This window comes from Danio rerio, chromosome 23 (genome assembly GCF_049306965.1).
Source record: "Danio rerio strain Tuebingen ecotype United States chromosome 23, GRCz12tu, whole genome shotgun sequence".
Lineage (NCBI taxonomy): Eukaryota > Metazoa > Chordata > Actinopteri > Cypriniformes > Danionidae > Danio > Danio rerio.
Genome location: NC_133198.1, coordinates 19672948 through 19690000, shown reverse-complemented (window position 1 = coordinate 19690000; position 17053 = coordinate 19672948). Strand labels below are relative to the sequence as shown.

The 17053-nt window shown below is 36.8% G+C and overlaps 1 protein-coding gene and 1 long non-coding RNA gene across 2 annotated transcripts; both read right to left on the bottom strand.

Annotated features, from left to right (window-relative positions):
• Positions 1-2237: 2237 nt before the first annotated feature.
• On the bottom strand, positions 2238-15865 carry fbxo44.3 (F-box protein 44, tandem duplicate 3). Its single transcript, NM_001076576.1, is given in 7 exon segments — positions 2238-2840; positions 2922-3057; positions 3604-3699; positions 3824-3938; positions 9862-10123; positions 15508-15622; positions 15781-15865. Coding segments are annotated over 6 exon segments (846 nt in total). The 5' UTR covers positions 15583-15622; positions 15781-15865; the 3' UTR covers positions 2238-2678.
• LOC137489159 (uncharacterized) lies at positions 11360-14826 on the bottom strand. The gene is made up of 5 exons (XR_011008522.2): positions 14772-14826; positions 13426-13531; positions 13231-13301; positions 11728-11912; positions 11360-11564 (listed from the first exon to the last, which is right to left on the bottom strand). It is a non-coding gene; the product is annotated as an uncharacterized lncRNA (long non-coding RNA).
• Positions 15866-17053: the final 1188 nt, after the last annotated feature.

The window sequence follows — 17053 nt, the reverse complement described above, 5'->3', positions numbered from 1 at the left end:
CACTGCGCCGACGTGTTGGCAGCTTTCAAGTCCTGTTGGAAAATGAAATCTGCATCTTGTGTAAGGTGTCAATAACCATCTTTTGGACAACTGTCAACTCAGCCGTCTTCACCATGAATGTGCAGCCTACAGAACTAGACTGAAAGACCATTTAAAGACCTTTTCAGGTGTTTTTGAGTTAATTAGCAGATTAGAGTTTGGCACCAGATGTCTATAATACTGAATTTTCTGAGATACTGAATTTGGGGTTTTTATTGTCATCAAATTCATCAAAAAAAAAAATAAAAAATTAACACTTAAAATATATCAGTCAGTGTGGAATGAATGTATACATTATCAGGGTTTCTGCAGATATCAATGTCAAATTTAAGACTTTTTAAGACCATTACGTATTAAATTTAAGACCTATACCACAATATCAAAAACACGCATACACAGTTCAAGAGTTCACACTTAGTTGATAATTGATTATAAGCAAGTTAGGCATGCTGTCCCAGGAGAGAGCCCTGAGCCCAAAAGGTCCTTGAGCCCTGGGCTCCCTATGAGCTCAGGTAGACCTCGACAACTCCCCCTTGATAAAAGCTGATGACTAAAATGAATGCAATGAAGAGATATGCTGCAGGATGACAGTTTGACTTCAGTGCTAAATTTAGATTGATCCATTCACTTGTAGTGCATGTTTTTGGAATGTCAGAGGAAACTGGAGAATCCGGGGAAAACCTACGCGAGCACAGGAAGAACATGCAAACTACGCACAGAAAAGACCACTGGCCTGTTAAAGGACTAGAACCGGTGACGTTCTTGCTGTAAGGCAACAGTGCTAACCACTGGGCCACCGTGCCGCCCTATGAAGGGAAAGGTGAAGAAGTAGAGGTGGAAGAGGGGATTCTTCAATCAAAGAAGACTTTAGTGAAAAACCCTGGCTCTTTATAGTGGGTTAGGACTGGCCTGATTGGTGGATCATACATGCTAATGCAGAACCAGCCGTGTTTAATCATAATCACGTGATCCTCTTGAAATTAGTTTATCAACTTCACAAAGAGAAAATGCAAAATCACAAAATTAGTGGCAAAATAAATGTATTCAAATAGAACAGTACTGAAGACAGGTTTGATGGATCATAGAACTACAGGACAAAAACAACCAAACATCTTAAGGCTGATTTATATTATTTATGCATCGCATACCTACGCTGACTGCGAGCACAACCTAAATGGACGAGGCTCTTCAAAAGGACAGGGGCAGTCAAAAGAAAGCCACCGTAAAGTTAGACGGATAAACTGAAAAGAAGAAAGTTTATGGAACTATGTCATAACATTAATATCATTCAAGATTTTTAAACTAACTAATTTTATCATTTTTTATAGTTTATTATAATGATTCTGAAGATTTTTATAACCATTCAAGATTTAATAAATCAAACTTTGATGCATCACTTGCTTTTGTTCATATCTTGGATATGTTCTATATTTATTTAAGTTAAATATTAATGACAACAAAACATGGGTTGCTTTACAATTATATCTTTTATTATGAAACAAAAGCAACAAAAAAGTATACTGTAAAAAAAATCTGTAATTTTACGGTTTAGTTCCGGCAGCTGGGGTGCCGAAAAAAAAAACTTAAAATAACGGATATTAAATTACAGAACTTTTCTTACATTTCAATTTCTGTAATTAAATATTTGTTATTTTATGGTAAATTTCTGTAATTTAACAGCCGTTTTTTAACTTTTTTTTTTTTTTTTTTTTCAATTACAGATTTTTTTTACAGTACAGACTTTTTTTTTTTGCCCGCTCAACAATTTACACATTACTGTCTGGCTAGTTTCTGTCCTCTACTTATAAGCTAAAAAGGCAATAATGTTCCAACATTCCTGACCATTATCACCAATAAAGCCTAGTAAAACAGGCCATCAGTATGTTGTAAACCAATAGGTTCAAATATTTCCAGTTATCAACTTTTGTCAAGACCTCTTTTGACTTTAATAAACGTATCCCTAAGGTTTTTCCAAACTTTAACAAAGACTTTCTTCCTTTCCAACTGCTGTTGCAATCTTCAGCTAATAATTATTGTTCATCTGGTTCTCCCTATGATCACGTATGGATCATAAAGATGTCTGTACAGTCGTACCTGTTTCAGACAGCATCTCTTCAAAGTGATTCATATTCAACTTAAATGAAATCATGTTATGTGCACCCAAAGTGAACCTCCGCAAACAGAGCGATGACGCCACATTCAGCACAAGCACTGAGTTTAATAACAGAGAGCTGATTGGCTATTTCACGTTGGTCTCATTTGTAGTTGTAATACTTCAAAGTACATTAGGACTAGTGAAATAAAGAACTACAACCCCACGAAAACCAAGCAACAGCAACAAAAAAGAATGTAAGTCAACATTAGATATTAAGTTACATGAACATCGGAAAAATAAGACCAGTGCAAAAATATTTAAGACCTTGAACAGCAAATTTAAGTCTTTTTATGGCTTAAAATTTATAAATTTTAGACTTTTTAAGATCTCGTGGAAACCCTGATTATACAAGTTTCACTTCACTGAATTATTATAAATGCTAACGTTTACATTTAAAATGTTGTGTGTTGTATACAAACATCATCATTAGAATAATTAGAATGACTGCTCCATCATCAGAATGACTTAACGAAGTATAAAATAATCATACAGGAAATGACTCTCTCTCTGCAGCTGGGCAGATCTCCACACTACTGTTAGTAACTCTTATTCCATACCAGCCTGCCCAGAACTGAGTGTCCTTCCCTCCGTGAGTGAAACGGATAAACCGAACACCAGGTCCATAATCCTTGAAGACATGAATCATCTGAAATAGGGCAGAAATAAACATGCAGACATTGATGCTTCACTTCATTTAGGGGATTAACTTTGAGTTTCATCTACTCACGTGACCCCACGGCTCATCATTCCACGCTTTAATGAACACTTTCTCAGGCTGAAAGACACTGATGCGGTTCTTCTTATGACCAAGCAACTCCACACAGATCTGATACTCACATCCACAATCCCTACGTGGTCCATACCTGCAGATAACACAATATGCGCTAACAATATGATGTAGGAATATGCAAAGAGGATGAAGGATCAAGAAGCAACTACTGTAGGTAAATCAGAATAGGCGTGTAAATAAATGAATTGAATCATCTGAATCAGATGGCAGCAAAACAGAATTAAGGAAACACTCAAAATATGGCAAACTGTGACACTTTACACTTATTTATTCTCTTAGTGATTCTCACCAAAAGTTCTGTCATCAATAGTGTACAACACAAAAATAATATTTTGAAAGTCAACAAGGTTCAAACAACATTTCAAATATTCTCTTTTAATTTGACAGATTAATGAAGAGTTTCTTTATAATATTAGATAACAATTTCTGCAGTGTTCTGCAATAATAGTAGTACTAGTAATATGGCAATAACTTATGTGCAACATGTAAATATGAACACCATATCCTATGACAGTAAATCACAGGACACATGTGACCTACATTGCCAAGTCAATCACAAAAATCACATCAAATCTTAAATTTATACTGTAGTATAAACAGAGTTTGAGTGATCGCTCACCAGTCTGAGATTTTGATGTGAGGTTGCAGATGATCCATGAAAGCAGCACTGTAGCCTTCTTTCTGCAAATCAATCAGCTGTCGCTTCAAACACAACCTGTGGGCAAAATCTTTTGGTGTAATTCATGTGTGGAGCAGCGTCGTGATTGATTTTTATCCTGAAAATGTGCCAGAAGCTAAACAGAGCCAACATTTTCTTGGATGTCAAATATTACGCATACCTATAAGATGTTACAAAACATTGGGTGATTGTATTGTCTGGTAATGGTCTTCTATTGTTTTCGACTTGCCAGCGGTCACCTCCATTCTCGACAATCTCCCATCCTTGAAATTCATCTAATAAGAACATCAGAAAATTAAGCTCACATTTTAATATTGACACCAATTATTTAAATCTATTCATTTGAATTAGAGTTAAACATACTGAAAAACTATTAAAATCTAAAAACTACAGACTGAAAAAACTTAAAATGATACTAGAAGAATCACAAAACAAATATGTATTTGTTTAGGGAATTTGACCAGATCATTACAGTTGATCAAACTACTTTGATCAATTAAACAAATCTTTCGAACAAGCCTTAACATGTAACCCAGCAACAAATATATTTGATTTTGATAAATGCAACGGACTCCAAAAAAATTGGGACAGAGGCTCATTAAAAGAATATCCACGTCATATCCAAAAGAAACGGTTTTAAAGCAGTCCTCAATGAGCAGGTAATTTGGTGATACATGAGGGCTTCATGTTTGGCTATAAAATAAACGTCTCAGTCTTTGCAAGTACAGCAGGGTCATGGCTCATTATTTTGTGCCAAATATCATGTGAAAATTGTCAAACAAATCAAAAATCTCATTTATCAATACAAAATCACAACCATTTTATGTATTTTACCAACTACCGCATTAAATATTGAGAAAACATTGAAGAAATCCAGAAATCCTGGATTGGTATAGCTGATGATATACCAATCCATACAGCATATAGGTATAGCTGATGATACCCAGCTATACCTCTCTTTTCATCCTGATGATCCCTCGGTTCCAGCTCGTATCTCAGCCTGCCTGTCGGATATTTCACACTGGATGAAAGATCATCATCTTCAGCTGAACCTTGCAAAAACGGAAATGCTTGTAGTTTCTGCCAACTCCACTCTACACCATAACTTTTCAATCCAGATGGATGGGGCAACCATTACTGCATCCAAAATGGTGAAAAGCCTTGGAGTAACGATTGATGACCAACTAAACTTCTCTGACCACATTTCTAGAACTGCTCGATCGTGCAGATTCGCACTCTATAACATCAGAAAGATCCGACCCTTCTTATCTGAACATGCAGCTCAACTCCTTGTTCAAGCTCTTGTTCTCTCCAAACTGGATTACTGCAACTCTCTACTAGCTGGGCTTCCAGCTAACCCTATCAAGCCTCTTCAACTGCTCCAGAATGCAGCAGCACGAGTGGTCTTCAATGAACCTAAACGAGCACATGTCACTCCGCTGCTAGTCCGTTTGCACTGGCTGCCAGTTGCTGCTCGCATCAAATTCAAAGCTCTGATGTTTGCCTACAAAGTGACCTCTGGCCTTGCTCCTTCTTATCTGCTCTCACTTCTGCAGATCTATGTGCCCTCCAGAAACTTGCGTTCTGTGAATGAACGTCGCCTCGTGGTTCCATCCCAAAGAGGGAAGAAATCACTTTCGCGAACGCTCACGCTCAATCTGCCCAGTTGGTGGAATGAACTCCCTAATTGCATCAGAACAGCAGTCACTCGCTACTTTCAAGAAACGACTAAAAACTCAAATATTTAGTCTCCACTTCACTTCCTAATCTGCAATTGCCTCTTTGAATATCACATAACTGTACAAAAAAAAAAAAAAAAATACTAATACTACTAATACTTTCCTTCTTAGACTTTACAGACCTAAAACTTGCCTAAAGCACTTATTCATTGTTGCTCTTAGTTGTGTAAATTGCTTCCTTGTCCTCATTTGTAAGTCGCTTTGGATAAAAGCGTCTGCTAAATGACTAAATGTAAATGTAAATGTAAATCCATTGAGCCATTCCAGTCTCAAAGTTCAAAAAGAACATCCAGACTTTGATAAGCAATAGATGCAGTAGTAAATGTCTGTTGTGGTCCCAGGGAAACCAGAGCAATCGACATGGGTGTGAGAAACGTGTGCACAATTACCATTGACATGGAGGTATATATTGGCAGAATACAAATCCACATACTGCAATCAAGATGATGTCTTTCATGGTAAGTCCATGATTATAAGATTGAGTTTCATTCTACATGTGCAGTTTTGTAGACACAGAATGGATGTGCTTGTTGAAAATACAGTCACCGGCCAGTTTATTAGGTACAACTGTCTAACTGCTCTGTAACGCAAATTTCTAATCAGCCAATCACATGGCAGCAACTCAATGCATGTAGACATAGTCAAGATGATCTGCTGCAGTTCAAACTAAGTATCAGAACGGGGCAGAAAGGTGATTTAAGTGACTTTGAACGTGGCATGTTTGTTGGTGCCTGACGGGTTGGTCTGAGTATTTCAGACACTGCCGATCTACTGGGATTTTCACGCACAACCATCTCTAGGGTTTACATAGAATGGTCCAAAAAAGTGAAAATATCCAGGGAGCGGATTCTGTGAGCACAATGCCATGTTGATGCCAGAAGTCAGAGGAGAATGGCTACTGGTTCAAGCTGATATGCAAAAGGATGGGCTACAGCAGAAGACCACACCTGATGCCACTCTGGTATGAAGTGAAAACTGAGGCTACAATTGGCACAGGCTCACCAAAATTAGACAATAGAAGATTGGAAAAACATTGCCTGGTCTGATGAGAATTTCTGCTGCAACATTCGGATGGTAGGGTCAGAATTTGGCATCAACAACATGAAAGCATTAATCCATCCTGCCTTGTATCAACGGTTCAGGCTGGTGGCTGGGGTGTAATGGTGTGGGGGATATTTTCTTGGCACACTTTGGACCCATTAGTACTAATTAAGCATCGTGTCAATGCTACAGTCTACCCGAGTATTGTTGCTGACCATGTCCATCCCTTTATGACCACAGTGTACCCTTCCTCCAATGGCTACTTCCAGCAGGATAATGCACCGTGGTGTGTCATAAAGCACGAATGATCTCAGACTGGTTTCTTGAACATGACAAGGAGTTCACTGTACTCGAATGGCCTCCACAGTCACCAGAGCTCAATCCAATAGAGCACTTTTGGGATGTGGTGGAACAGGAGATTTGCATCATGGATGTGCAGCTGATAAATCTTCAGCAACTGCGTGATGCTATTTGGTCAATATGGATCAAAATCTCTGAGGAATATTTCCAGCACCTTGTTGAAATCTATGCCACAAAGGATTAAGGCAGTTCTGAAGGCAAAAGGGGGTCCAAGCCGGTACTAGTAAGGAATACCTAATAAAGTGGCCAGTAAGTGTATATGGCTCATTGTGAAAATGAAAAAAAAAGATAATGACAATTTACTGTTAAGTTTTATATCAAGACAGATTAGGCAAACATTTGCTTGTAAAACTTTAAATCTTTCCTTTTAATACAATTTTTGAATTTAACAAGAAATGTTGATGTGACAATGATAAACATGCCTCTGTCCGGAGAGTGCACCAGGCATCAAAAATAAAATGTATTCATTTTTTCAGAATACAATTAATCTGCTTGCAAGCTTTTTCTTTTTGGCTTAGTCCCTTTATTAATCTGGGGTAGATATGAAGCAGAATGAACCGTTAACTTATCCAGCACGTTTTTACGCAGCGGATACCCTTTCAACTGCAACCCATTACTGGGAAACATCCACACAATTTCACACATTTACACACATACACTATGGACAATTTAGCTTACCCAATTCACCTATAGTGCATGTCTTTGGACTGTGGGGGAAACCGGAGCACCCAGAGGAAACACTGGGAGAACATGCAAACTCCACACAGAGATGACAACTGAACCAGCCGAGGCTCGAACCAACCTCATTCACACACACTACAGACAATTTAGCTTACCCAATTCACCTAAACCACATGTCTTTGGACTGTGGGGGAAACCGCAGCACTCAAAAGAAACCCCGGCAGAATATGCAAACTCCACACAGAAATGCCAACTGACCCAATCGAGGCTCAAACCAGCCACTGAGCTGCCCACTTTTGACAATTAAATAAAACTTAAAGAAAATCTGCAAATTCAATCATTTGGAGTTCATTGCAAAAGCACTCCAACTTTTTTGTAATTTGGGTTTGACTCTAACACTAAACACACGCACACATTGTGCAGAATGATCATCGATGAGGAAAGAGAGAATTGAAGAGTGAACATATGAATTCCAAAGCCTCTAGTAATAATTCTTAGACTTGAGCAAATCATTAATTATTATTTCAACTTAATTTTTAACTTCAGTTTTAACGGAGGTAATGATTAAATGCAGCTAGGGCAGTTCAGTTACAATCTTGTGGAATTAACAGGGTTTATCGTTTGTAGGGGATTTTCTTCTGTATTTGTTGAAGGAAATGTTTTCAGTATCCAGTGGGCCCTGGCTAGACAAAACATGAAATTTCGTAGGCAGCTTTAAATCCAGTAAATAAAAGCCAAAATGTTAAATAAGGGAGACTGGATTTGACTATCTGTCCTTGTATGAGTGAAGTTCTGTATTTGTGTTATATCAATGCTTTTCTTGTGAGCTTTACTTGATGAGTACATGGCGACTTCTCTGACATACACCAGAAGCAATTACGTAGAAACACACCTCTCAGTTCTTAGCCTATTGCTGATACTCTCTATGTCTAAAAATGCCCATATTGATGTGTATTCACGTAACAGTCAGTTATATGTCAACAGTTTAAGTAACAGATGCACAGATATGGTCTCTGTTAAAGTACTGGGACTCTTGCTCATTGTAATAATAGAATCACTAAAGGGTTCATAATTATATTTCAGTGTATTACGGTACTGTAGTGATGACGTCATGTTGTTTACATGCTTTACATCAGTGGTTCCCAACCTGGGGTCCCACAAGGGGGGCGCGGGAGAGGATAAGTGTTGAGGTAGAAAAAGGCATAAAAATGCTCCACTATAATATAGGGCTGTACAATTAATCGAAAATCCGATTTCGATTTCAAACGATTATAAAAAAGCATTAATCGAGTAAAGATTATTGCATCATATACCGCCTTCTTTCCAGTTGTACACGTGTTGCTCTTAAAAGCGCGAGCTTATGTGTGTGTGTGCAGCAAGCACACTCAGTCAGAAGCATGCGGCCAGTCAGCATTCGCACACTGACGAGCAGAGGAGCGCAGACATCTAAAGTCAATAACGTGAGCGCTTTAATGGTCAAATAGGTGTTAAAACGCGGTGTTTAGTGATTATTTATATTAACCCTCATTTGTGTAATAAACAAACGAGTTGAGGATCAAAAGACAAGTGAAAGAAAAACCAAAGAGACAGCGAGAAATATTCCTGCTGCTGCCTGTTTTTATGATTATTAATCAAACAACGAGAAAATCCCTCACTAGTCTTGACTAAAGGACTGCTGTAGCTAAAGTGTTTTTCTTACAGTGAAGATGCTTAAAGCACAGTTTGTTTAATATTTTTATTCTATTGTATTTATTTTTCTTTCTTTTGCAGGGTGGAAAATAACTGTGTTTATAAACTTGAAGTCAGAATTACTAGCGCTCCTGAATATTAGCAACCCTTTTCCCCCAATTTCTGTTTCATGGAAAGAAGTTTTTTTTATTATTATTATTTCTGAACATATTAGTTTTGATATCTCATTTCTAATAACTGATTTATTTTATCTTTGCTATGATGACAGTACATAAAATTTTACTTATATTTTATATACACACACACACACACACACACACACACACACACACACACACACACACATATATATATATATATATATATATATATATATATATATATATATATATATAAAGTGAAAGTGTTTTACCGCCTCATGTTCACGCTGTACAGAGAGAGCATGTGAAAGTGAGTAATAAAAGATGCTGATAAAATGATTGGTTCTGTCTAGTGCTTAAGCAACGCACTCCAAGCTCAACAGTCTCCTAACTGTATAGATAAACAGCTGGGAGACAACATCTGTGTATAAGATCTTAAAGTGACAGCAGTCTCATACACTGTGTACACCTAGAAAACATTTAGTTAATATATTTTAGAGCAGTGTCACTGCTGTATTAAACATTACCTATTTTCAATAGTGACTCACCATCAGCTACTGGATTCTTGATCAGGTTACGTCGTTTCTTAGTTATAAAATAAAACTGGCACCAGTCCACTGGGGGTCTGGAAGCATCACAGGGCTGAATCCCCTCTCTCATACAGCGCTCTCTCCAGTGTGCAGCACTGTCCACCAGCTCTTTCCACTCAGGACACACCAGACGACATTCGTTAACCACATGATGAGCGGGCAGGTTCAGCAAGATCTCCTCGACCACAGTTAAAGGAACATCTGGCATCACACCTGAGAACTGAAGGACAGAAATATAATTAAGTTCCAAACCAGAAGGAACATCAGGCTGGAGAGCATCCTTGCTGGTTTTCAGCTGGTCATTAGGCTACCCAGATAGCAAAATACACTCGGGCCAGTTCCGGCTAGATTGTCGCCTGCCGGAGACTAACCCCTCGGCCCAACTTCGGCTGCCGGACTCGGGCCGGATGCCTGTGGACTCACTGCCCGATTCCGGCCCGAATCAAGCGGGCCAGATGCGGCGGCCGTAAGCGAGCCGACGCTGCGCATCCGCGCCGGAATCGGCGCGAGGGTAATGTGCGCTGCGGCCCGGAGCTGGCGCGACTCCGTATTTATACACCTTATAAAACGTTTTGGTATTACATTGGTACTTGATATATGGTATTACAACCATTTGAATTTATATAACAGCAAACACAGGCTATAATGTAAACACAAAGTGTAAGCACTGCGTTTAACCTTTGAATAAAGTGCAAACTGCATACATATTCTGTAACGAAAATAATCAGACAAATGACAAAATAAATAAATGTTAAACGTTTATTGATTGCATGAAAAAAATAGTACTAAAATTTTATAAATAATTTTGTAGTGCACAAGAACATCAATATAAAAACAACAATAAAATAACACAATAAAGACACACAGAAAGATTTAAACAAAAAATCTAAAAATTACACACAAACACAGATGTTTTTTAAAACAACCCTGTTTTCCCAATAGACTTGAATTAAAAATTTGTAAAAAACAGCTAAATTTTATATGAACCTAAATATAGAAACCAATTTAAGATATAGCAAGAAACATCTTAAAAATACCAATGACAATCCGTAAAATATCCAAGTCAAACTTGTAAAAAGTACTGCAGAATTCTGAAGAAACATCTTGAAACATTTTTTAATAAAACGTTAAAATAATAATAAACAAACAAATATAAATATATATATATATAAAATTGCAGAAGTATAAAGTCAAACTTTTTTTTTAAATAAACTTGAACAAAATCAATTGCACAAACAGCAAGACATGAGTGAGATGATTATACATTTCATATATATACACGTCTTGTGCAATTTTATATTTATAATTTTATTTGTATTACGTTTATTAAAAATGTATCAAGATGTTTCTTCAGAATTTGGCCCACACACATACCATACATATATATATATACACACACACACACATATATATATACATATACATATATATATATATAAATGCAAATGAAAGAAACAAATTGTTCAAGTATCAGGGAACATCCTAATACACTTAAAATGTTGTTTAAAAAAATAAAACAAAATAGTGATGTAGACATTTGACACAATAGCTTTCTCTTCTTTCTTCCTCCATCCCTGTCAGGGGCAAGTTGTAGCTACCTTGTAATGCATTTTTCCACTTCTTTATCAGTGGCGTGGTAAGGACATTTGTCCTCGCTCCATCTGTGATTAAAAGATAAACAGATAATTAGTAGTGAACAAGTACTAATGTTAAAAAAAAAAAGAAAAAATTAGGAAAAAAGTAGGCTACCTACGAAGCAAAAACACTATCAAAAAAAACAAATAAACTTAAAACACTTTGAAATTAGCAAGAGCTTGAACTTACCAGTTTCTTCATTTGTTCGGGCTGCTCCTTTAGTTGATTTTCAAGCTTTTCCAAATCAAATTGGCCAAAGGAAAGTCAAATGTGTTTACATCTGGAATTTCATCACGTCTGTTTTGGTTTTGTGAGAATCAGGCTCAGCTGCTGCTTTATGACGTTGCAGGATTTTAAAACTTCAGTCAGTCGTGCTAAAAAAGAAAAATAACAGATTAGTATAAATCAACCTGTAGCTTATTCTCATACAACTTCTGTAAATACAACAGTGGGTTAGACACTGCTGATATTCTTTAGTTGATCTTTACTTTCTAGCTGCATTAAACCTTAACAAATTTAGTGATGTCTTCAATTCTTACAAAGACATCACGAGATGCAATAAGTTCTGTCTTGATCTCAAACTGCACTAGAACAAAGACTGTAAATGTTCATAGGTGTACTGCAGGAGTGTCCAAACTTTTTGGGCCGAGGGCCAGATGCAAAAAAACAAATGTTGTCGCGGGCCAAATTTTACATACATCACACAGACACACACACACATATATATACATATATATACATATATATATATATATATATATATATATATATATATATATATATATATATATATATATAAATACAGTTGAAGTCAGAATTGTTAGCACCCCTAAATTATTAGCCACCGTTTATTTTTTCCCCAATTTCTGTTTAACGGAGAGTTAAACATTTTTTCCACACATTTCTAAACATATTAGTTTTAGTAACTCATTTCTAATAACTGATTTATTTTATCTTTGCCATGATGACAGTAAATAATATTTGACTAGATATTTTTAAGACACTTCTATACAGCTTAAAGTGACATTTAAAGGCTTAACTAGGTTAATCAAGTTAACTAGTCAAGTTAAGGTAATTAGGCAAGTTATTTTAAAACAATGGTTTGTTCTGAAGACTAAAAGGGCTAATAATTTTGACCTTAAAATGGTTCATAAAAAATTTTAAACCGCTTTTTATTCTAGCCGAAATAAAACATAAGTCTTTCTCCAAAAGAAAAAATATTATCAGACATACTGTAAAAATGTTCTTGCTCTGTTAAACATCATTTGGGAAATATTTAACAAAAGAAGAAATAAATCAATGAGGGGCTAATAATTCAGACTTCAACTGTGTGTAGATAGACAGATAGATAGATAGATAGATAGATAGATAGATAGATAGATAGATAGATAGATAGATAGATAGATAGATAGATAGATAGATAGATAGATAGATCTTAACAAGAACTGCTGCTTAATTTAATGCATGTAATAGCGACACCCGGTGGTTATTTATTGAATTACGTTCATTTTTGTATAGCGGACCAGATTCTATTGATATTTATAAAAAGCCTCGCGGGCCGTAGTTTGGACACGCCTGGTGTACTGGAATGTACAGTATCTGTGCATCTTGATGGTGGTCTTAAGATTTCTGCCATAGTCATTGATGGTGATGGTACTTGTGGTGCTGCCTTGATTTCTGAAATCTTCATACCTGCCTTTTGTCCAGCCTCTTTGTTCCAAGTAATTTTTCTTCATCATGGTATAGATGTGTCTATACTGTCCCTTAATCAGATACATTTACAAAACAAAACATCACTTTAGTATAGTGCCAGGGCAAAACTCACAGGTTGTAATAGATCTATGACATAATGTTGACAGTATGTGTTTAAAATAATTGCAAACAAACCTGTTCTGTCTTTAGATGTATGACAGGCGATCATCATCCTCATCTGTCTACCAGTCAGAAATCACGGTTGCGTGTGGATGTTTGAGTCGAGCTTCCTCATATGCATCTATAATAAAACATCACATTGTTGTTAACCTCCCGTAAAGAAAAGTTCAAATCCTGAAATACTATCAAAGTTAATTAATGCATATAATACCTATAGTGTAAATAATCAGTACACAGAAGGTTGCACAAGATTTATTTGGAGATTCATGCAGAGTGACAGCCTTATGAATCTGAGACATAGATTTGTAAGATGGTCAAGCACATGCATTATTCTGTACCCATGAAGATTAACCTACCATTGTGAAAATGTTTGATGATAGCCAATAACAATAAACCATTTCAGCTGTTTGTAAAGCAATTAGTAATGTAACGTCTGAAAAGCTCAATCTATGTTGAAAATGTATCAGCAGTTTACAGCTTATAATGGACTTTTAGCACACAACTATAACATGCCTATTCACGTTCAAAAGAGTGTGCCATTGACTTCTTTGGTCGTGATGTGCTGCAAAATGATCTCACTAACCTTTGTTAAACAAGAACAATAAGACTTAACCAACAAATATTGTTACCCATTCATTTAAATCAGAATTTATCACTGTCAATAACATAAAAAACAAAAAAAAAACATCAAAATCTGCTTTAAGACGTTCAGTTTTACATTAACTGACCATTACAGCTTGAACAAAAGATATAACTGATTCACATAGGCTAACACATATGAATTAAAGTGCATAGTAATATATTTCTCTTGGATAATTTAAAGAGAATAGTAAACAGTCGAGTTTCGATCATTTTCGTGACTAACTGCATAAACAAGATAAACAATATTTTATTGATCCAAAACGATTAGTTTTTATTTACACATAATCACAGAATTAATACTGTTGGATAAGTATACGCCAGTACAATGATTTTTTCAACATCCACGGTACTTTATAATGTTAAATCAGGAAAAAAACACGTTTTGCCATGTTAGTTAATGGATTCGTCTACAGAAACTTTCTTTAACGCAAAGTTAGCATACACACAAATTCGTTTCATGTTTCTTTAAAATAATTAAAATAGTTTTCAGTTACTACACACGTTAAAATCTAACATTGTGTAAAAGGAACAGGAACTTTCAGACGTGTTTGTAACTGTTAGCGTTAGCATACATTAGCTCCAGTCGTGTTTCTTAAAGCAAGTTACATTTCGTATCAAACTGTTTTAAATTACTAAACGCTGTTACAACCAAACACCGTGGAAATGTTTTAAGCTCTAAATTCGCTAATTATACAGAACACAAGCAGTAAAAAGCTTACCTTTCTGACCGGAATCCACTTGAAGTCTTTGAAAAACCAAACTTTTTCTTCTTGTGATCTTCGTGCCATGGTGGTTGACAACCAGCTTTTTGGAGCATTACCGCCACCGTCTGGATTGGAGTTTGGATCAGGAATTTAGTAACGCATGTGTTTATTATGAAACCAACTTCTGCTTTAAAAAAAAACAGTCAGCACAGGAGCGTGCTATCTCAAAAATAAGCGAATTTTACATAGTTTTTCTCTAGATGACATGTATAATCTATTTATAAATAATATTGTTATGTTTGCGTCTAAACATTGTGACCATCCACACTAAATATTCTTTTTTTAATTTTTTTTTGCTATCGTACCATGAATATTTTCTCAAATTATCATTAAACGTGGCGCTAACAGATTACTAGATAAAATAAGAACTTAATCGGTTGCCATCAGCCGAGTCCTTGCAAGAAGCGGCCAGGATATGGTTGACCGGAATCGGGCCAGTGCTTTACAGCCGCATCACAACCGCATGTGCGCGAGCGAGCTGCGGGCCGCACTCGGCCCGGATAACACTCGCCGATGCCGAGTCGGAGCCGGAGGCGCCGGGGGGCAGCCGAGCTCGGGCCGATTACTGCCTGCTATCTGGGTACCATGTTGGTCTAGCCATTTTCAATATTTGATCGAATCAATCATCATTGTCATGCATGCTGTTTATTCCTCATAAACACAAACGGAGACCGAGAATTGATCAGCTTACTTCCGCCGATCTGCTTTCAAAGGACCTCACATCCGTCAAAGGAGCATCTGTGTTTCTGCTCTCAGCCTGGCCCATTTTTCCCTTTAAGGATTAGTTCGAAGTCACCTGTATTGACCTAAGAGTGAAAACGCATAATTTAGAAATCGTCTCGCTTGATAAAATTAGTCAGCAGAAACACAAATAGGCTACATTTAATCACATTTGTTAATGTCAAATCTTGCACAGTCTCTAACCACAGATATATTCATACTAGGAAAACACACTGGGACCTACCGTGATGCGTTATAATTCTCCTGTTAGTTAGTCACATTTAAACCCGTTTAATAACTTCCTTCAAACCGAAAGTACGGATATGCACGTTGCGTCAAAGCTCCGCCCACAGCTGTGACGAACACCGTACGAGCGCAGCATAGATATATACATTAGATGTCGCCTTGCCTATTGTTGTCTATTGGACGGAATGCATCAATAGCGCCGCCATCTTGGTACAGGGTAGCGCTCCTTTGAAATGAATGCGGGACCGAGGTACAGTGGAGGACTGTGGCCATCCAAAGTCAGAGATATACACATATACACATATATCTATGATCGGGATGTTTCTTGGATGTATGTAATTTTTTTTTAATTACGAAAATTAATTTTACATTACTTTTCTACATTGATGGATCAATCGCACGGGCATTCCTGACAAAAAGCTTGTGTTTGTGTGTACAGAAATGTACACCCTCCCTGTTGATCTAATCATGTCCTGAAACACACCTCCTCTCCTCCTACTTCTCATACAGACGGAGGGAGCGATTCGTTCATGAATGAATCCCCGTTATAAACGACTCGTTCACTAGCCGACAATTATACAAGTTTCTGGCAGCGCAGCATATTTCTTTTGCATTGTTTGCTGATTTTATTCAACAAAACTAGCATAAGCCGAGTGTTTAAGTGGGAGTTGGAGCTGCTTTGCCTTATGGTGAACGCAGTAGTGATCCTCAATAACGTTACCTGATTAGCACAAAAGTTCAGAACATACAAAAACAGAAAAAAACTTAATAGTAGCCTACGAAATGTTCTGCATTAGTGCTTTGTTTTCTCGTTACTATACCCGTAGACAGCGTTAAAGTCCAGCATCTTCACGTAATAACACGGTCTTGTCTTGACTAGTGCGGTTGAATGACATTTGTCCTGGGAGGACTGTACAAATATGGCGGCGCTATTGACGCATGCTCAGGGTCCATATGTGATATATAGTGTAAATATCTATGCGAGCGCAGCAGGACAGTTGATGTACCACGGAATGAACATGAGACTATTTTTCCATCTCCCAAATGCAAGAAGATGTTATGAAATAAACGATAGGAAAGTTAATGTAGCCTACCTTCTGAACAATTATTTAAACAAAACAGTTCACTAATGTAGGTTTATTAGAGCACATTTTATAAATCAAATTAATTTTCAAATTTTACTTGTGTGCAAAGTATAACTCTGTGTTGAATGTTTGCCGATTTCTTTCTTTTGCCATCCCTTTCCTGCCATATTGTAGTGGTTTTCAGTA